General features: G+C 44.1%; 1 protein-coding gene across 1 annotated transcript; it reads left to right on the top strand.

Annotated features, from left to right (window-relative positions):
- The first annotated feature begins 1,025 nt into the window (after positions 1 to 1,025).
- LOC134059648 (NACHT, LRR and PYD domains-containing protein 12-like) lies at positions 1,026 to 15,379 on the top strand. The gene is made up of 10 exons (XM_062516091.1): positions 1,026 to 1,097; positions 1,247 to 1,451; positions 1,976 to 3,770; positions 3,925 to 4,098; positions 4,457 to 4,630; positions 5,066 to 5,249; positions 10,036 to 10,205; positions 10,899 to 11,075; positions 12,694 to 12,867; positions 15,134 to 15,379. The coding sequence occupies exons 1-10, from the start codon at positions 1,029 to 1,031 to the stop codon at positions 15,315 to 15,317; spliced, it is 3,306 nt and encodes a 1,101-aa protein (XP_062372075.1). The 5' UTR covers positions 1,026 to 1,028; the 3' UTR covers positions 15,318 to 15,379.
- The last annotated feature ends 625 nt before the right edge of the window (positions 15,380 to 16,004 follow it).

Genomic DNA, 16,004 nt, shown 5'->3' with positions numbered 1-16,004 from the left:
AAAACAAATCATTGATGATTACTTAATTAGTTATTGGTTGAAGGCATTGCAAGTTGCTGATGAATCACTACATTAGCATACTTGTCGATCTGTGTGCATATACTGTATATACAGTAGATGTGGGTATTTGTGCTATAAAGAGCATCCCAGCTCTATATGGGAAACAGCATATTTTTGTCACAGACTTCATTTTTACACCACAGCTCACTCCATCATGAGAGGCCTCCATCACCTGTGCCCACTTGTGTGTCCATGAAGAGTAACAAGTCAGAGAGTCGCTTCATAAACTTCCAACATGATGATGTCACAGATGGATCAAGGCAAGTCCTTAAAACAGACCAGGAATCAGACGCTGGCTTTATTTCCCCTGGGAAAGACTCAGCTATTGGATGGGATCTCCATCATGTATGACTCTTTGTGCTTCTGTTTAGATCAGTGGTCAGGAACATTTTAGGCCATAAATACCAAGTATGTGTTTCCCCTTTTCCCTTAAGAGCCACAATAGTTTATTTGATGCGTTTACTATACTCCACTTTCACTGACAATATGGCTGACAGCAAAAGTTGTGCAGCAAGAAGGGCAAAATGTGGGCCTATGTGATGACACAGTCACAGACTATTATCTGCTTTGACTGTGAGGCGTTGTACAAGTATGGTGGACATAGTACAGGTACATCAAATCAAACCTGATTCATTCATTCATGCCGTGGGTCGGTTCCACAGTCTAACAAGCCTGACACACAAACGCCCTCAAATCAGCCCTTAGTATCAGCATTTCTGAAATATAAGGTGCCACTGACCGCATAATCTAAACTAAATCAAACAGGATGGTCTTCAATATGTAGGATGCAGATACAGTATGCGTATTATAATGCTAATTCCAACTTAGATACAGATAGATTTTTGGTTCAGATCATCAAGATCAGAAGTTTAGGCATCAGGCAGATATCAGTGTTTTACAAATGCTTGCATGCACAACTAATGGAAGTCTATTTGTGGTTTGTTTTGCCCTAAATACTCAGTGGTGAAATGGAAGAATGCAAACCAGATACTGTCAGTGACAAGTATACCCAGAAGAAACTCAAGCGCATATTCCAGGTCTGGATGCAGCTATATCATGCTGCACTGATATACACACTTTGACAAAATGACATTCACAATGACATTTGACATTCACAATGCAGAACAATAATAATATGGAAGCTGGGTATTGTAGTGCAAACTATAACCAGATATTTGTACACCAGGTGCTTGAGGAGAAGATCATCACCTTTGTGAAGAATGAGCTGAAGAGATTCAAGAAGATTGTGAGTCCAGATTACCAAGAGAAGTCTGAAGGTAAAGAGCAGGATGAGACTAATGCCAGAGAAGGGGCTCTTAAGATGGCACTGCACTTCCTGAGGAACATGAAGCAGAATAGTATTGCTGACAAACTGCAAGAAAGTAAGACATGTTCCCTTAATTGCATTTCCTATGGTTTTGATCAATAAAAAAGAGAGCTACATCAGAGAAACAGAAAATAATTTCAATTTTATCATAGAGTATTGCACATGTCTCATGGTGCTTCACAGAGTGTTAAACAAACAGAGAGAGTCCATGAGTAACAGTAGTGAGGAAAAACTCCTTAGAATTGGAGATACATACAGTATAGGAAGAAACCTCGGACAGATCCACGACTCAAGGGCCCAACCCATTTGCCTAGGGTCAGTTGTAGTACAATAAGGTCATTTTTAGTGTCATAAAGTCAAATAGTCCAGTGTAGGGAATACATTTGTCTTAGAAATTGACTTAGAAAGCTATTTCTGATGTCAGTGTTTATGCATTGTATGTAGATATGTAGATATGTATTTCCATCTGAATTGAACATCAATAAGGCACTAAAAGGCATGGTGTAAAAGACACATTGGACATTTTCTTTAGTATTGGTGGCTGGCTAACATTATTTTGTTTTTGACATGATTTATGCTTTTCTGTAGTTGAACTTTGTGTAGTGTGGCAGACTGAATTGAAGAAAAATCTCAAGAACAAGTACCAGAGTGTGTTTGAAGGAATGCCCAAGCAAGGGAGCTCTGCTCTGCTGGAAAAGATCTACACAGAGGTTTACATCACAGAGGGAGGAAGTGGAAAAGTAAATGAGGAGCATGAAGTCAGGCAGATTGAGTCCATTTCCAAGAGACCAGCTGGACAGGAGACACCAATCAAATGCAGAGATATCTTTAAGCCCCTGCCTGGCCAAGACAAACCAATCAGAAGTGTCATCACAAAGGGAGTAGCTGGCATTGGCAAAACTGTCTCAGTTCAGAAGTACATCCTGGACTGGGCTGAAGGAAAAGAAAACCAAGATGTCCACTTCATCTTTCCACTGCCTTTTAGGGAGCTAAACCGCATGAAAGATAAACAGCTCTCTTTGATGGATCTTCTTCACCACTTTTTCTCAGAAATTAAGCAGTTAACCTTTCCCAGCCAGGGGAAGTACAAAGTGTTGTTCATCTTTGACGGTCTGGATGAGTGCCGACTCCAGCTAGACTTTCAGAAAAATGACATTTTGACTGAAATGACGAATGTCACTTCATTGGATGTTCTGCTGACAAATCTCATCAAAGGTGATCTGCTTCGCTCTGCTCTCGTTTGGATCACCTCTCGACCAGCAGCAGCCAATCAAATCCCTCCTGAGTGTGTTGACCGGGTCACAGAAGTACAAGGGTTCAGCGACGCTCAGAAGGAGGAGTACTTCAGGAAGAGGATCAGTGATGAGAATCTTGCCAGCAAAGTTGTCACTCACATAGAATCATCAAGAAGCCTCCACATTATGTGCCACATACCAGTGTTTTGCTGGATTGCAGCTACTGTTATTGAACGTATTCTTAAGACTGAAGGAGATAAGCAAGTTCCAAAGACTTTGACAGAGATGTACACGTATTTCCTTGTTTTTCAAACCAAGCAGAGGAGTCTGAAGTTTGAAGGAGTTTATGACACAGATCCACAGTGGAACCAGGCTAGTCTCCTCGCTCTAGGAAAGTTGGCCTACGAGCAGCTGAACAAGGGCAACCTGATCTTTTATGAAGACGACCTGAGAGAGAGTGGTATTGATGTCAGAGAGGCAGCAGTACACTGTGGCATCTGCACCCAGATCTTTCAGGAGGAGTCAGGCCTTCATCAGGAAAAGTTGTACTGCTTTGTGCATCTGAGCATCCAGGAGTACCTTGCAGCTCTGTATGTGATCCTGATGTTAATAACTGAGGGGAAAGATCTCATGTCCCCACAGCAACCCCCCAGAACAATGTTTCAACGTCTGAAATGGAAAACGGGCAAACCCATGACCACCTTACAGAAGAGTGCAGTGGACAAAGCAATGGAACATGAAGATGGGCGCTTTGATCTGTTCCTCCGTTTCCTTCTTGGCTTCTCTCTGGAATCCAACCAGAGACTCTTGAGAGGCCTAATAAAGGAAGCACACCATGAAAGCAAAGAAGAAATAGGCAGGTACATTAAGACAAAGATCAGGGAGATGCCATCATCAGAAAGAGTTCTCAACCTCTTCCACTGTCTGAATGAAGTCAATGATCACTCCTTAGTGGAGGAGGTCCAGAGCTTCCTGAGTGCAGGGACACTTTCAGCTGCCAAACTCTCATCCACACAGTGGTCAGCTCTTGTGTTTGTGCTTCTGACGTCAGCAGAAAAGCTGGATGTGTTTGATTTGAAGAAGTACAGCAGGTCTAATGAATGTCTCCTAAGGCTGCAGCCAGTGGTGGAGGAATCCCAAAAGGCTCTGTGAGTAGGATAGCAATAGCTATGGGCAGAAATGTAAATGGGGGATATTTACATTTATATTAAGTGTGATTCAGAAGCATAGCAACACTAATGCTCTTTTGATATCAAAGTCCTTTAGAGAGTCTGTTAACTGATGGAATGTTTTCCCCTTAAGGCTCAACAGTTGTGGGCTCACTGAGAGGAGCTGTGCAGGTCTGGCATCTGTCCTCACCAAAGCGTCTTCAAAGCTGAAACATCTGGACCTCAATGACAACAGTATTGGAGATAATGGTGTCCAAGAATTGTGTAGTGGACTGGGTAACCCAAACTGTGCACTGGAGACACTCAGGTAAGACATTTCAGTATCCGGTATCTAGCTTCATTTGTGCAGTATGATGCATGTGTGCAGTGTGTGGGCAGGGCATAGGGGGATGTGGGGAGTTCTTACAGTATCACCATAGCAGCAGTGATGTTGGAAATGGCAGTCTGGTGGGATTGTGCCCTTCTGTATTGACACCTCACAAACACCACACACATTAACTCATTCACATTGAAAGGATTACTAATAAGTCAGGAGTAAAAGTGTTGTTGTGATGTTGTCTAGTGTGTGTGTGTGTGTGTGTGTGCGCGTGTGTGTGTGTGTGGGGGGAGGGGTCTTATCATCACATGCTGTTGTCCAGTGTATGTATGTAATTCATTCCTTCTAGGCTCTCTGACTGCAGTATCACAGAGAAGGGCTATGCTAGTCTGGCTTCAGCCCTGAGGTTAAATCCCAATCACCTGAGAGAGCTTGATCTCAGTGGAAATGATCCAGGGAAATCTGGAGTCAAGCTGCTTTTAGACCTGAAGGAGGATCCACAGTGTACACTGAGAAATGTCCAGTAAGTATATTTCTGGAAGAACAGTGGACAGTTCAGTTGTGTATCAAAGATCGTCAAATGCTTCATATGGATATATTTCATCAAGCTGGTGAAGTTTCAGACTGCTTGCAGTTGACTTTGTTGTGGTGGAGACACCTTCTGTTGAGATTCAGTTGGTCTTTAATGAATATGATATTTGAAGAGACCAGATGAGCTTAGGTCCTGCAGAATCTGTGAGATTTAAAGCTGCAGCACCAGGCCAAGCAGATAAAATAATAACACACATAAATGGGTAGCAATGCACCCTTTTCCCTGAAAAGAACACATGTAGCAGCTCATCATTTCATTATTACTCGATTGTCTGTCTCGCCAAAGTCTTTAAGTCCTTCTATGACCACATCAGTGTTGTTTATGTCAGGTGAGATGAAAGGTGTGTTGTCCTCCTTATGTGTCCAGGTTCCTGAAGAGTAGTGCTGCTGAGGAAGCCTGTGCTGCTGTGGCTTCAGCTGTGGGTTCAAACCCCTTACTCATGACTCAGCTGGATCTGAGTGAGCGCATACCAGGAGCCTTGGGAGTGACTCAGCTGTGTGCTTTACTGCAGGATCCCCACTGCACACTGCAGACATTACGGTTAGTAGATGTTGGTGCATTCACTTCACATAAAACAGCTGGGGTTGAAGGTGGTGTTGCTGATGTTGATACAAAATCATCTCCTGCATGTACAGTATATACTACTTCTTCTTCAGTTGACGGTACTCTTTGAAATATGTTCAACACACGCACACACACACACACACACACACACACACACACACACACCCCACTGATCCACCCACTCAATCACTCCTTAATTTACCTTAGTCACTCACTCCCACACAATCACAACACACACACACACACACACACACACCACTGATTCACTCACTCAGTCACTCCTCCATTAAGTCTCTCACTTAGACACAACCACAACACCCCCCCCCCCCCACACACACACACACAAACAGTATTGTAAATTTGACAGTAATGTTGATTGTCCAAAAGGAAATGAAGATGAAGTATTTATCCTACTTCTCTCTACAGCCTGTCAAACTGCAGTCAAGTCAAGTTTATTTAAATAGCACATTTCATACACAGAGGTCATTCAATGTGCTTTACATAAACAAAAAACAAACAGTAATTATAGCAGATAGGCAAAGAGTAATAGTAATAATAATAATGATAATAATAATAATAATAATAAGGATCACAATAGAAAATAAAAAGAAAGCATAAATCAAGATAAAATCAATAAAGAATAAATAACATAAGAGACTCAAGGTGGAATAATTAAAAGACAGTGAGCAGAAAGCATCTGAGAACAATTTTGTCTTAAATTTAGATTTAAGACGAAGGATTCAGAGCTCTTGCAACTACAGTAGCCTATCTAGTATGTGTTTCCTGGTGCATTGACTAAATAATAATTTCCTTCTAGGCTCTCTGACTGCAGTATCACAGAGAAGGGCTATGCTAGTCTGGCTTCAGCCCTGAGGGTAAATCCCAAACACCTCAGAGATCTTGATCTCAGAGGAAATAATCCAGGGAAATCTGGAGTCAAACTGCTTTTAGACCTGAAGGAGGATCCACAGTGTGCACTGAGAAATGTCCAGTAAGTATATTTCTGGAAGAGCAGTGGACAGTCCAGTTGTGTATCAAAGGTTGTCAAATGCTTCACATGGATATATCAAGCTTGTTAAGATTCAGACTGCTTGCTGTTGACTTTGTTGTGGTGGAGACACCTTCTGTAGAGATTCAGTTGGTCTTTAATGAATATGATATTTGAAGAGACAAGATGAGCTTAGGTCCTGCAGAGAAAACTGAACCTATAAGATTTAAAGCTGCAGCACCAGGCCAAACAGATCAAATAATAACACACACATAAATGGGTAGCAATGCACCCTTTTCCCTGAAAACAGCACATGTGGCAGCTCATCATTTCATTATTACTCGATTGTCTGACTTGCCAAAAGTCTTTGTGTCTTTCTATGCCCACATCAGTGTTGTTTATGTCAGGTGAGATGAAAGGTGTGTTGTCCTCCTTATTTGTCCAGGTTCCTGAAGAGTTGTGCTGCTGAGGAAGCCTGTGCTGCTGTGGCTTCAGCTGTGGGTTCAAACCCCTTACTCATGACTCAGCTGGATCTGAGTGAGCACATACCAGGAGTCTTGGGAGTGACTCAGCTGTGTGCTTTACTGCAGGATCCTCACTGCACACTGCAGACATTACGGTTAGTGGTTGTTGTTGCATTCACTTCACATAAAACAGCTGGGGTTAAAGGTGGTGTTGCTGATGGTGTTACAAAATCAATCATCATTGTTTTCTTAATCACATCAACATAAATAGACTATTCCATGTCCTTTCTTTTGCCATATAGAAGTACAGTTTTGTGAAATGTACACAGTGCTGTGTGTTCAGTACAGTGAGGCTGTTTCATTGTAAGATGCTCTGATGTGTATCAGTGATGATAATGCAGCTGTAGCAGCAGCTGTAAAGGGGGGTGAGTGATGAATCTGATGTGTATCAGTGATGATAATGCAGCTGTAGCAGCAGCTGTAAAGGGGGGTGAGTGATGAATCTGATGTGTATCAGTGATGATAATGCAGCTGTAGCAGCAGCTGTAAAGGGGGGTGAGTGATGAATCTGATGTGTATCAGTGATGATAATGCAGCTGTAGCAGCAGCTGTAAAGGGGGGTGAGTGATGAATCTGATGTGTATCAGTGATGATAATGCAGCTGTAGCAGCAGCTGTAAAGGGGGGTGAGTGATGAATCTGATGTGTATCAGTGATGATAATGCAGCTGTAGCAGCAGCTTTAAAGGGGGGTGAGTGATGAATCTGATGTGTATCAGTGATGATAATGCAGCTGTAGCAGCAGCTGTAAAGGGGGGTGAGTGATGAATCTGATGTGTATCAGTGATGATAATGCAGCTGTAGCAGCAGCTGTAAAGGGGGGTGAGTGATGAATCTGATGTGTATCAGTGATGATAATGCAGCTGTAGCAGCAGCTGTAAAGGGGGGTGAGTGATGAATCTGATGTGTATCAGTGATGATAATGCAGCTGTAGCAGCAGCTGTAAAGGGGGGTGAGTGATGAATCTGATGTGTATCAGTGATGATAATGCAGCTGTAGCAGCAGCTGTAAAGGGGGGTGAGTGATGAATCTGATGTGTATCAGTGATGATAATGCAGCTGTAGCAGCAGCTGTAAAGGGGGGTGAGTGATGAATCTGATGTGTATCAGTGATGATAATGCAGCTGTAGCAGCAGCTGTAAAGGGGGGTGAGTGATGAATCTGATGTGTATCAGTGATGATAATGCAGCTGTAGCAGCAGCTGTAAAGGGGGGTGAGTGATGAATCTGATGTGTATCAGTGATGATAATGCAGCTGTAGCAGCAGCTGTAAAGGGGGGTGAGTGATGAATCTGATGTGTATCAGTGATGATATTGCAGCTGTAGCAGCAGCTGTAAAGGGGGGTGAGTGATGAATCTGATGTGTATCAGTGATGATAATGCAGCTGTAGCAGCAGCTGTAAAGGGGGGTGAGTGATGAATCTGATGTGTATCAGTGATGATAATGCAGCTGTAGCAGCAGCTGTAAAGGGGGGTGAGTGATGAATCTGATGTGTATCAGTGATGATAATGCAGCTGTAGCAGCAGCTGTAAAGGGGGGTGAGTGATGAATCTGATGTGTATCAGTGATGATAATGCAGCTGTAGCAGCAGCTGTAAAGGGGGGTGAGTGATGAATCTGATGTGTATCAGTGATGATAATGCAGCTGTAGCAGCAGCTGTAAAGGGGGGTGAGTGATGAATCTGATGTGTATCAGTGATGATAATGCAGCTGTAGCAGCAGCTGTAAAGGGGGGTGAGTGATGAATCTGATGTGTATCAGTGATGATAATGCAGCTGTAGCAGCAGCTGTAAAGGGGGGTGAGTGATGAATCTGATGTGTATCAGTGATGATAATGCAGCTGTAGCAGCAGCTGTAAAGGGGGGTGAGTGATGAATCTGATGTGTATCAGTGATGATAATGCAGCTGTAGCAGCAGCTGTAAAGGGGGGTGAGTGATGAATCTGATGTGTATCAGTGATGATAATGCAGCTGTAGCAGCAGCTGTAAAGGGGGGTGAGTGATGAATCTGATGTGTATCAGTGATGATAATGCAGCTGTAGCAACAGCTGTAAAGGGGGGTGAGTGATGAATCTGATGTGTATCAGTGATGATAATGCAGCTGTAGCAGCAGCTGTAAAGGGGGGTGAGTGATGAATCTGATGTGTATCAGTGATGATAATGCAGCTGTAGCAGCAGCTGTAAAGGGGGGTGAGTGGTGAATCTGATGTGTATCAGTGATGATAATGCAGCTGTAGCAGCAGCTGTAAAGGGGGGTGAGTGATGAATCTGATGTGTATCAGTGATGATAATGCAGCTGTAGCAGCAGCTGTAAAGGGGGGTGAGTGATGAATCTGATGTGTATCAGTGATGATAATGCAGCTGTAAAGGGGGGTGAGTGATGAATCTGATGTGTATCAGTGATGATAATGCAGCTGTAGCAGCAGCTCCTGGCACCGCCCATGAAAACACACACACACACACACACACATACACACACACGACGCACACATGCACACACACACACACACACACACACACACACACACACACACACACACACACACACACACACACACACACAAACACACACATACACACACACGACGCACACATGCACACACACACACACACACACACACACACACACACACACACACACACACACACACACACACACACACACACTCAAACTAAATGTGACAGTAATGTTGATTGTCCAAAAGGAAATGAAGATGAAGTATTTCTCCTACTTCTCTCTACAGCCTGTATTGCTGCAGTATTGGAGAGGAAGGCTTCAGAGCTCTTGCATCAGCACTGAGATCAAACCCCTCACACATGAGAGAGCTGCAGCTGAGTTGGAATAAAGCAGGAGACTCAGGAGTGAAGCATGTTTCTCCTCTTCTGGAGGATCCCAACTGTAAACTGGAGAAACTACAGTGAGTATCACCAGACCAAATACTGAGTTGCTATCAGTGCATTTGACGTTGTGTTTTATCTCTTTTTCTCACACGAACACACACACACACACACACACACACACACACACACACACACACACCACTGAGTCAGTCAGTTACTGTCTCTCTCACTCAATTTTGTGATCTCTCACATTGTAACATTACGACACCATAGCACTATAGCACACACACACACACACACACTCACACACACACACACAAAACAAACACACACGCAAAGAGTATTGTAAATGTGACAGTAATGTTGATTGTCCTAAAGGAAATGAAGATGAAGTATTTCTCCTACTTCTCTCTACAGCCTGGTTAACTGCAGTATTGGAGAGGAAGGCTTCAGAGCTCTTGCATCAGCACTGAGATCAAACCCCTCACACATGAGAGAGCTGCAGCTGAGTGAGAATGAAGCAGCAGGAGACTCAGGAGTGAAGCATCTTTCTTCTCTTCTGGAGGATCCCAACTGTAAACTGGAGAAACTACAGTGAGTATCACAAGACCAAATAACACACACACACACACACACACACACACACACACACACACACACACACACACACACACAAACACACACACACACACACACACACACACACACACACAGACACTCCATTACACACTCCATTACACACTCCATACACACTCCACGCACACTGCACTCACACTCCATACACACTCCATACACACTCTTTACACACTCCATACACACTCCACACACACTCCATTACACACTCCATACACACTCCATACACACTCCACACACACTCCATTACACACTCCACACACACTCTATACACACTCTATACACACTCCACACACACTCCACACACACTCCATACACACTCCATTACACACTCCACACACTCTCCACACACACTCCATACACACTCCATTACACACTCCACACACACTCCACACACACTCCATACACACTCCATTACACACTCCATACACACTCCACACACACTCCACACACACTGCATATCACAATCTATATACACATTTTAATGTTGTCCCAGGTAATACTGCTGCCCTCTTTGTTTAGACGACACAATCACAACACACACACACACACACACACACACACACACACACACACACAAAGTGTATTGTAAATTTGACTGTAATGTTGATTTTCCAGAAGGAAATGAAGTATTTCTCCTACTTCTCTCTACAGCCTGGATAACTGCAGTATTGGAGAGGAAGGCTTCAGAGCTCTTGCATCAGCACTGAGATCAAACCCCTCACACATGAGAGAGCTGCAGCTGAGTGAGAATAGAGCAGCAGGAGACTCAGGAGTGAAGCATCTTTCTTCTCTTCTGGAGGATCCCAACTGTAAACTGGAGACACTACAGTGAGTATCACAAGACCAAATCACACACACACACACACACACACACACACACACACACACACACACACACACACACACACACACACACACACACACGCCACTGACTAATTTCACTCATTACACCATGTAATTTCATGTAATTTATTTAGTTTAATGTTATACACACTCCATACACACTCTATACACACTCCACACACACTCCACACACACTCCATTACACACTCCATACGCACTCAATACACACCCCATACACACTCAATACATACTCACTCCATTATTCACTCCACACACACTCCATACACACTCCATACACACTCCACACACACTCCATTACACACTCCACACACACTCCACACACACTCCACACACACTCCATACACACCCCATACACACTCCATACACATTCCATTACACACTCCATACACACTCCATACACACTCCATACTCACTCCACACACACTCCATACACACTCCACACACACTCCATACACACTCCATACACACTCCATACACACTCCATACACACTGCATACACACTCCACACACACTCCACACACACTCCATACACACTCCATACACACTCCACACACACTCCACACACACTCCACACACACTCCATACACACTCCATACACACACCATACACACTCCATACACACCCCTTACACACTCCATACACACTCCATTACACACTCCATACACATTGCATACACACTCCACACACACTCCATACACACTCCATACACACTGCATACACACTCCATACACACTCCACACACACTCCATTACACACTCCACACACACTCCACACACACTCCACACACACTCCATACACACCCCATACACACTCCATACACATTCCATTACACACTCCATACACACTCCACACACACTCCATACTCACTCCACACACACTCCATACACACTCCACACACACTCCATACACACTCCATACACACTGCATACACACTCCACACACACTCCACACACACTCCACACACACTCCATACACACTCCACACACACTCCACACACACTCCACACACACTCCATACACACTCCACACACACACCATACACACTCCATACACACCCCTTACACACTCCATACACACTCCATTACACACTCCATACACATTGCATACACACTCCACACACACTCCATACACACTCCATACACACTGCATAACACAATCTATATACACATTTTAATGTTGTCCCAGGTAATAACTGCTGCCCTCTTTGTTTAGACGACACAATCACAACACACACACACACACACACACACACACACACACACACACACACACACAGAGGTAATAACTGCTTGCCTCGTTGGTCTGTGTGTGTCCTTCAGCTGATCTGAGTAAGTGTTTCCTTCTTTCTCCTACAGCCTGTATGGCTGCAGTATAAGAGATGAAGGTTTCAGAGCTTTAGCATCAGCACTGAGATCAAACCCATCAGCCCTCAGAGAGCTCAATCTGTGGGGGAATCAGCCTGGACACACACACACACACACACACACACACACACACACACAAAGTGTATTGTAAATGTGTCAGTAATGTTGATTGTCCAAAAGGAAATGAAGATGAAGTATTTCTCCTACTTCTCTCTACAGCCTGTCATGCTGCAGTATTGGAGAGGAAGGCTTCAGAGCTCTTGCATCAGCACTGAGATCAAACCCCTCACACATGAGAGAGCTGCAGCTGGGTGGGAATGAAGCAGGAGACTCAGGAGTGAAGCATCTTTCTTCTCTTCTGGAGGATCCCAACTGTAAACTGGAGAAACTACAGTGAGTATCACAAGACCACATAACACACACACACACACACACACACACACACACACACACACACACACACACACACACACACACACACACACACACACACACACACACACACACACACACACACACACACACACACACACACCACTGACTCATTTCACTCATTACCAGTGTTGGTCATCTTACTTTTAAAAAGTAATTAGTTACCGTTACAAATTACTTCTGCCAAAAAGTAATTGAGTTAGTAACTCAGTTACCTCACTGTAAAAGTAATTAGTTACTCAGCAAAGTAACTGACGTTAATTTTTATGTTATATAACATCTTTAACGTCATACATATTTATTATAGCCTAACTGATTGAAGAATAAAACCAATTATTCGGTACAATTAGTGGGTGGAAGTCAGAACGTGCGCATGGCATCCGCCCACCCAGCCCAGGCCCGGGGTGGCTATCGGGAGATGCGGGAGGATTCCCGGTGGGCCGTTAACGTTTTGGGCCAGTCTGATTATTGTGAGCTTAAATATATTGTTTCTGACGATTCGTTGCGCTCTCGTGGCACTTCAGCAGCCAGGGCTGCGCGGTCGCGGCCGCCCCTTACTCGCAGTTTCCCAAATATTAACAAAGTAGCACTCACAAAACTGTTCGGAAGTCGCAGCAAGTCTATATTTGCAATCTACAGGAGTAAATGAACAACCCCTTCTCCAGTTGAACGGCCCTGACGAAATGTAGGCTATGCAGCAGAGACGTGTAATAGGCTAATGATTAATTTTACTGTAAGGTAACCCCCGATATCAGAAGCCCTCAAAAATAAAATAGGCTATCTTTAAAATGTATAGGGTCCTCCTTTGAAAATAACCTTCAGTTTCAGTGAAGTAGCCCTGTCAAGAAACTATAGAAATCCGACAGACAGAGAAAGTGCACATTTACTTGTCACTATTATGCCTATAAGCTATCGTGGGAAGTTCGCTACGTGCAAATGAAATGGCTTGGATTTGGTGAGTAGCCTATTCAAGTCTTTTTTCCCCTCCTGAAGTTGGAAGTGTGCCTTTAATGAAATTATTTCCATATTCCACTCTGATGTACAGTATCTTGGTTGCTATGCCTAGTCTGTCAAGGGTGATTAGGCTAATATAGCCTACATTTATTTATAGCTCAGGGGAGGGTATTCCATGATCCTATCCAGTGAACTCGCTTCATTCAGCCAAATTGTAGTAACGCGACGCTTTAAATTCTCAGTAACGATAACGGCGTTGCAACGATGAGAAAAGTAATTAATTAGATTACTTCGTTACTGACAAAGTAGCGCCGTTAGTAACGGCGTTATACTTAAACGCCGTTACTACCAACACTGCTCATTACACCATGTCATTTCATGTACTTTATTTAGTTTAATGTTATACACGCTCCACACACACTCTATACAAACTCCACACACACTCCACGCACACTCCATACACACTCCACACACACTCCATACACACTCCACACACACTCCACACACACTCCATACACACTCCATTACACACTCCATACACACTCCATACACACTGCACACACACTCCATTACACACTCCATACACACTGCATACACACTCCATACACCCCATTACACACTCCATACACACTCTATACACACTCCACACACACTCCATTACACACTCCACACAGACTCCATACACACTCCATACACCCCATTACACACTCCACACACACTCCATACACACTCCACACACACTCCACACACACTCCATACACACTCCATACACACTCCATACATACACACTCTATACACACTCCATACACACTGCATACACACTCCATACATACTCCATACACACTGCATACACACTCCATACACACTCCATACACACTGCATACACACTCCACACACACTCCATACACATTCCTTACACACTGCATACACACTCCATACACACTGCATACACACTCCACACACACTCCATACACATTCCTTACACACTGCATACACACTCCATACACACTGCATACACACACACTCCATTGCACACTACATACACACTCCATAACACAATCTATATACACATTTTAATGTTGTCCCAGGTAATAACTGCTGCCCTCTTTTTTTAGACTACACACACACACACACACACACACACACACACACACACACACACACACACAGACACACACACACACACACACACACAGGTAATAACTGCTTCCCCCTTTTGTCTGTGTGTGTCCTTCAGCTGATCTGATGAAGTGTTTCCTTCATTCTCTTACAGCCTGCAGTGGTGCAGTATAACAGATGAAGGTTTCAGAGCTTTAGCATCAGCACTGAGATCAAACCCATCAGCCCTCAGAGAGCTCAATCTGTGGTGTAATCATCCTGGACCCTCAGCACAGCAGCTGCTCTCTGAACTGAAGACACATCCAAACTGTAAACATCTACGAATACTAGGACCCTAATGAGTCCATCCTGTTGTGTTCCACCTGAATCATGTTTTTACACTGTGCATAAATAAGTGTTGCAGCACATTCATATGTGAAGTTATATGTTTTAAAGTGACTTATGTAAATATGAAAATATGAGTAATATTGTATAAAGGATGTTTTCAATAAAAACACGTGGTGACATGCTAAGTTAATTGGTAAGCATTGTTAATCATTTATTAGGCTGTGTGTGGGGTTGCCCACGGTGATCTGGGTGCTGTGTGTGGGGTTGCCCACGGTGATCTGGGTGCTGTGTGTGGGGTTGCCCACGGTGATCTGGGTGCTGTGTGTGGGGTTGCCCACGGTGATCTGGGTGCTGTGTGTGGGGTTGCCACGGTGATCTGGGTGCTGTGGGCGCAGGGTGCCCACCAATGGGACCAGAGCTGGGTGATGCCCTCCATCCTGGACCCACTGCACACACACACACACACACACACACACACACACACACACACACACACACACACACACACACACACACACACACACACACACACACACACACACACACACAGGGTGCCCACCAATGGGACCAGAGCTGGGTGATGCCCTCCATCCTGGACCCACTGCACACACACACACACACACACACACACACACACACACACACACACACACACACAGGGTGCCCACCAATGGGACCAGAGCTGGGTGATGCCCTCC

The sequence above is a fragment of the Sardina pilchardus genome, chromosome 16, assembly GCF_963854185.1.
Source record: "Sardina pilchardus chromosome 16, fSarPil1.1, whole genome shotgun sequence".
NCBI classification, from domain to species: Eukaryota; Metazoa; Chordata; class Actinopteri; order Clupeiformes; family Clupeidae; genus Sardina; species Sardina pilchardus.
The sequence above is the reverse complement of the archived record's forward strand: the minus strand, read 5'-3'. Positions and strand labels throughout refer to the sequence as shown.

What these genes read in the sequence shown, in the direction of transcription:
- LOC134059648 (XM_062516091.1), top strand. Translation starts at nt 1,029, where the DNA reads ATGGAAGAATGCAAACCAGATACTGTCAGTGACAAGTATACCCAGAAG. An exon ending in GAGGAATCCCAAAAGGCTCT is followed by an intron (nt 3,771 to 3,924) that starts GTGAGTAGGATA and finishes TTTCCCCTTAAG; the next exon opens with GCTCAACAGTTGTGGGCTCA. An exon ending in AGACATTACGGTTAGTAGAT is followed by an intron (nt 5,250 to 10,035) that starts GTTGGTGCATTC and finishes TACAGCCTGGTT; the next exon opens with AACTGCAGTATTGGAGAGGA.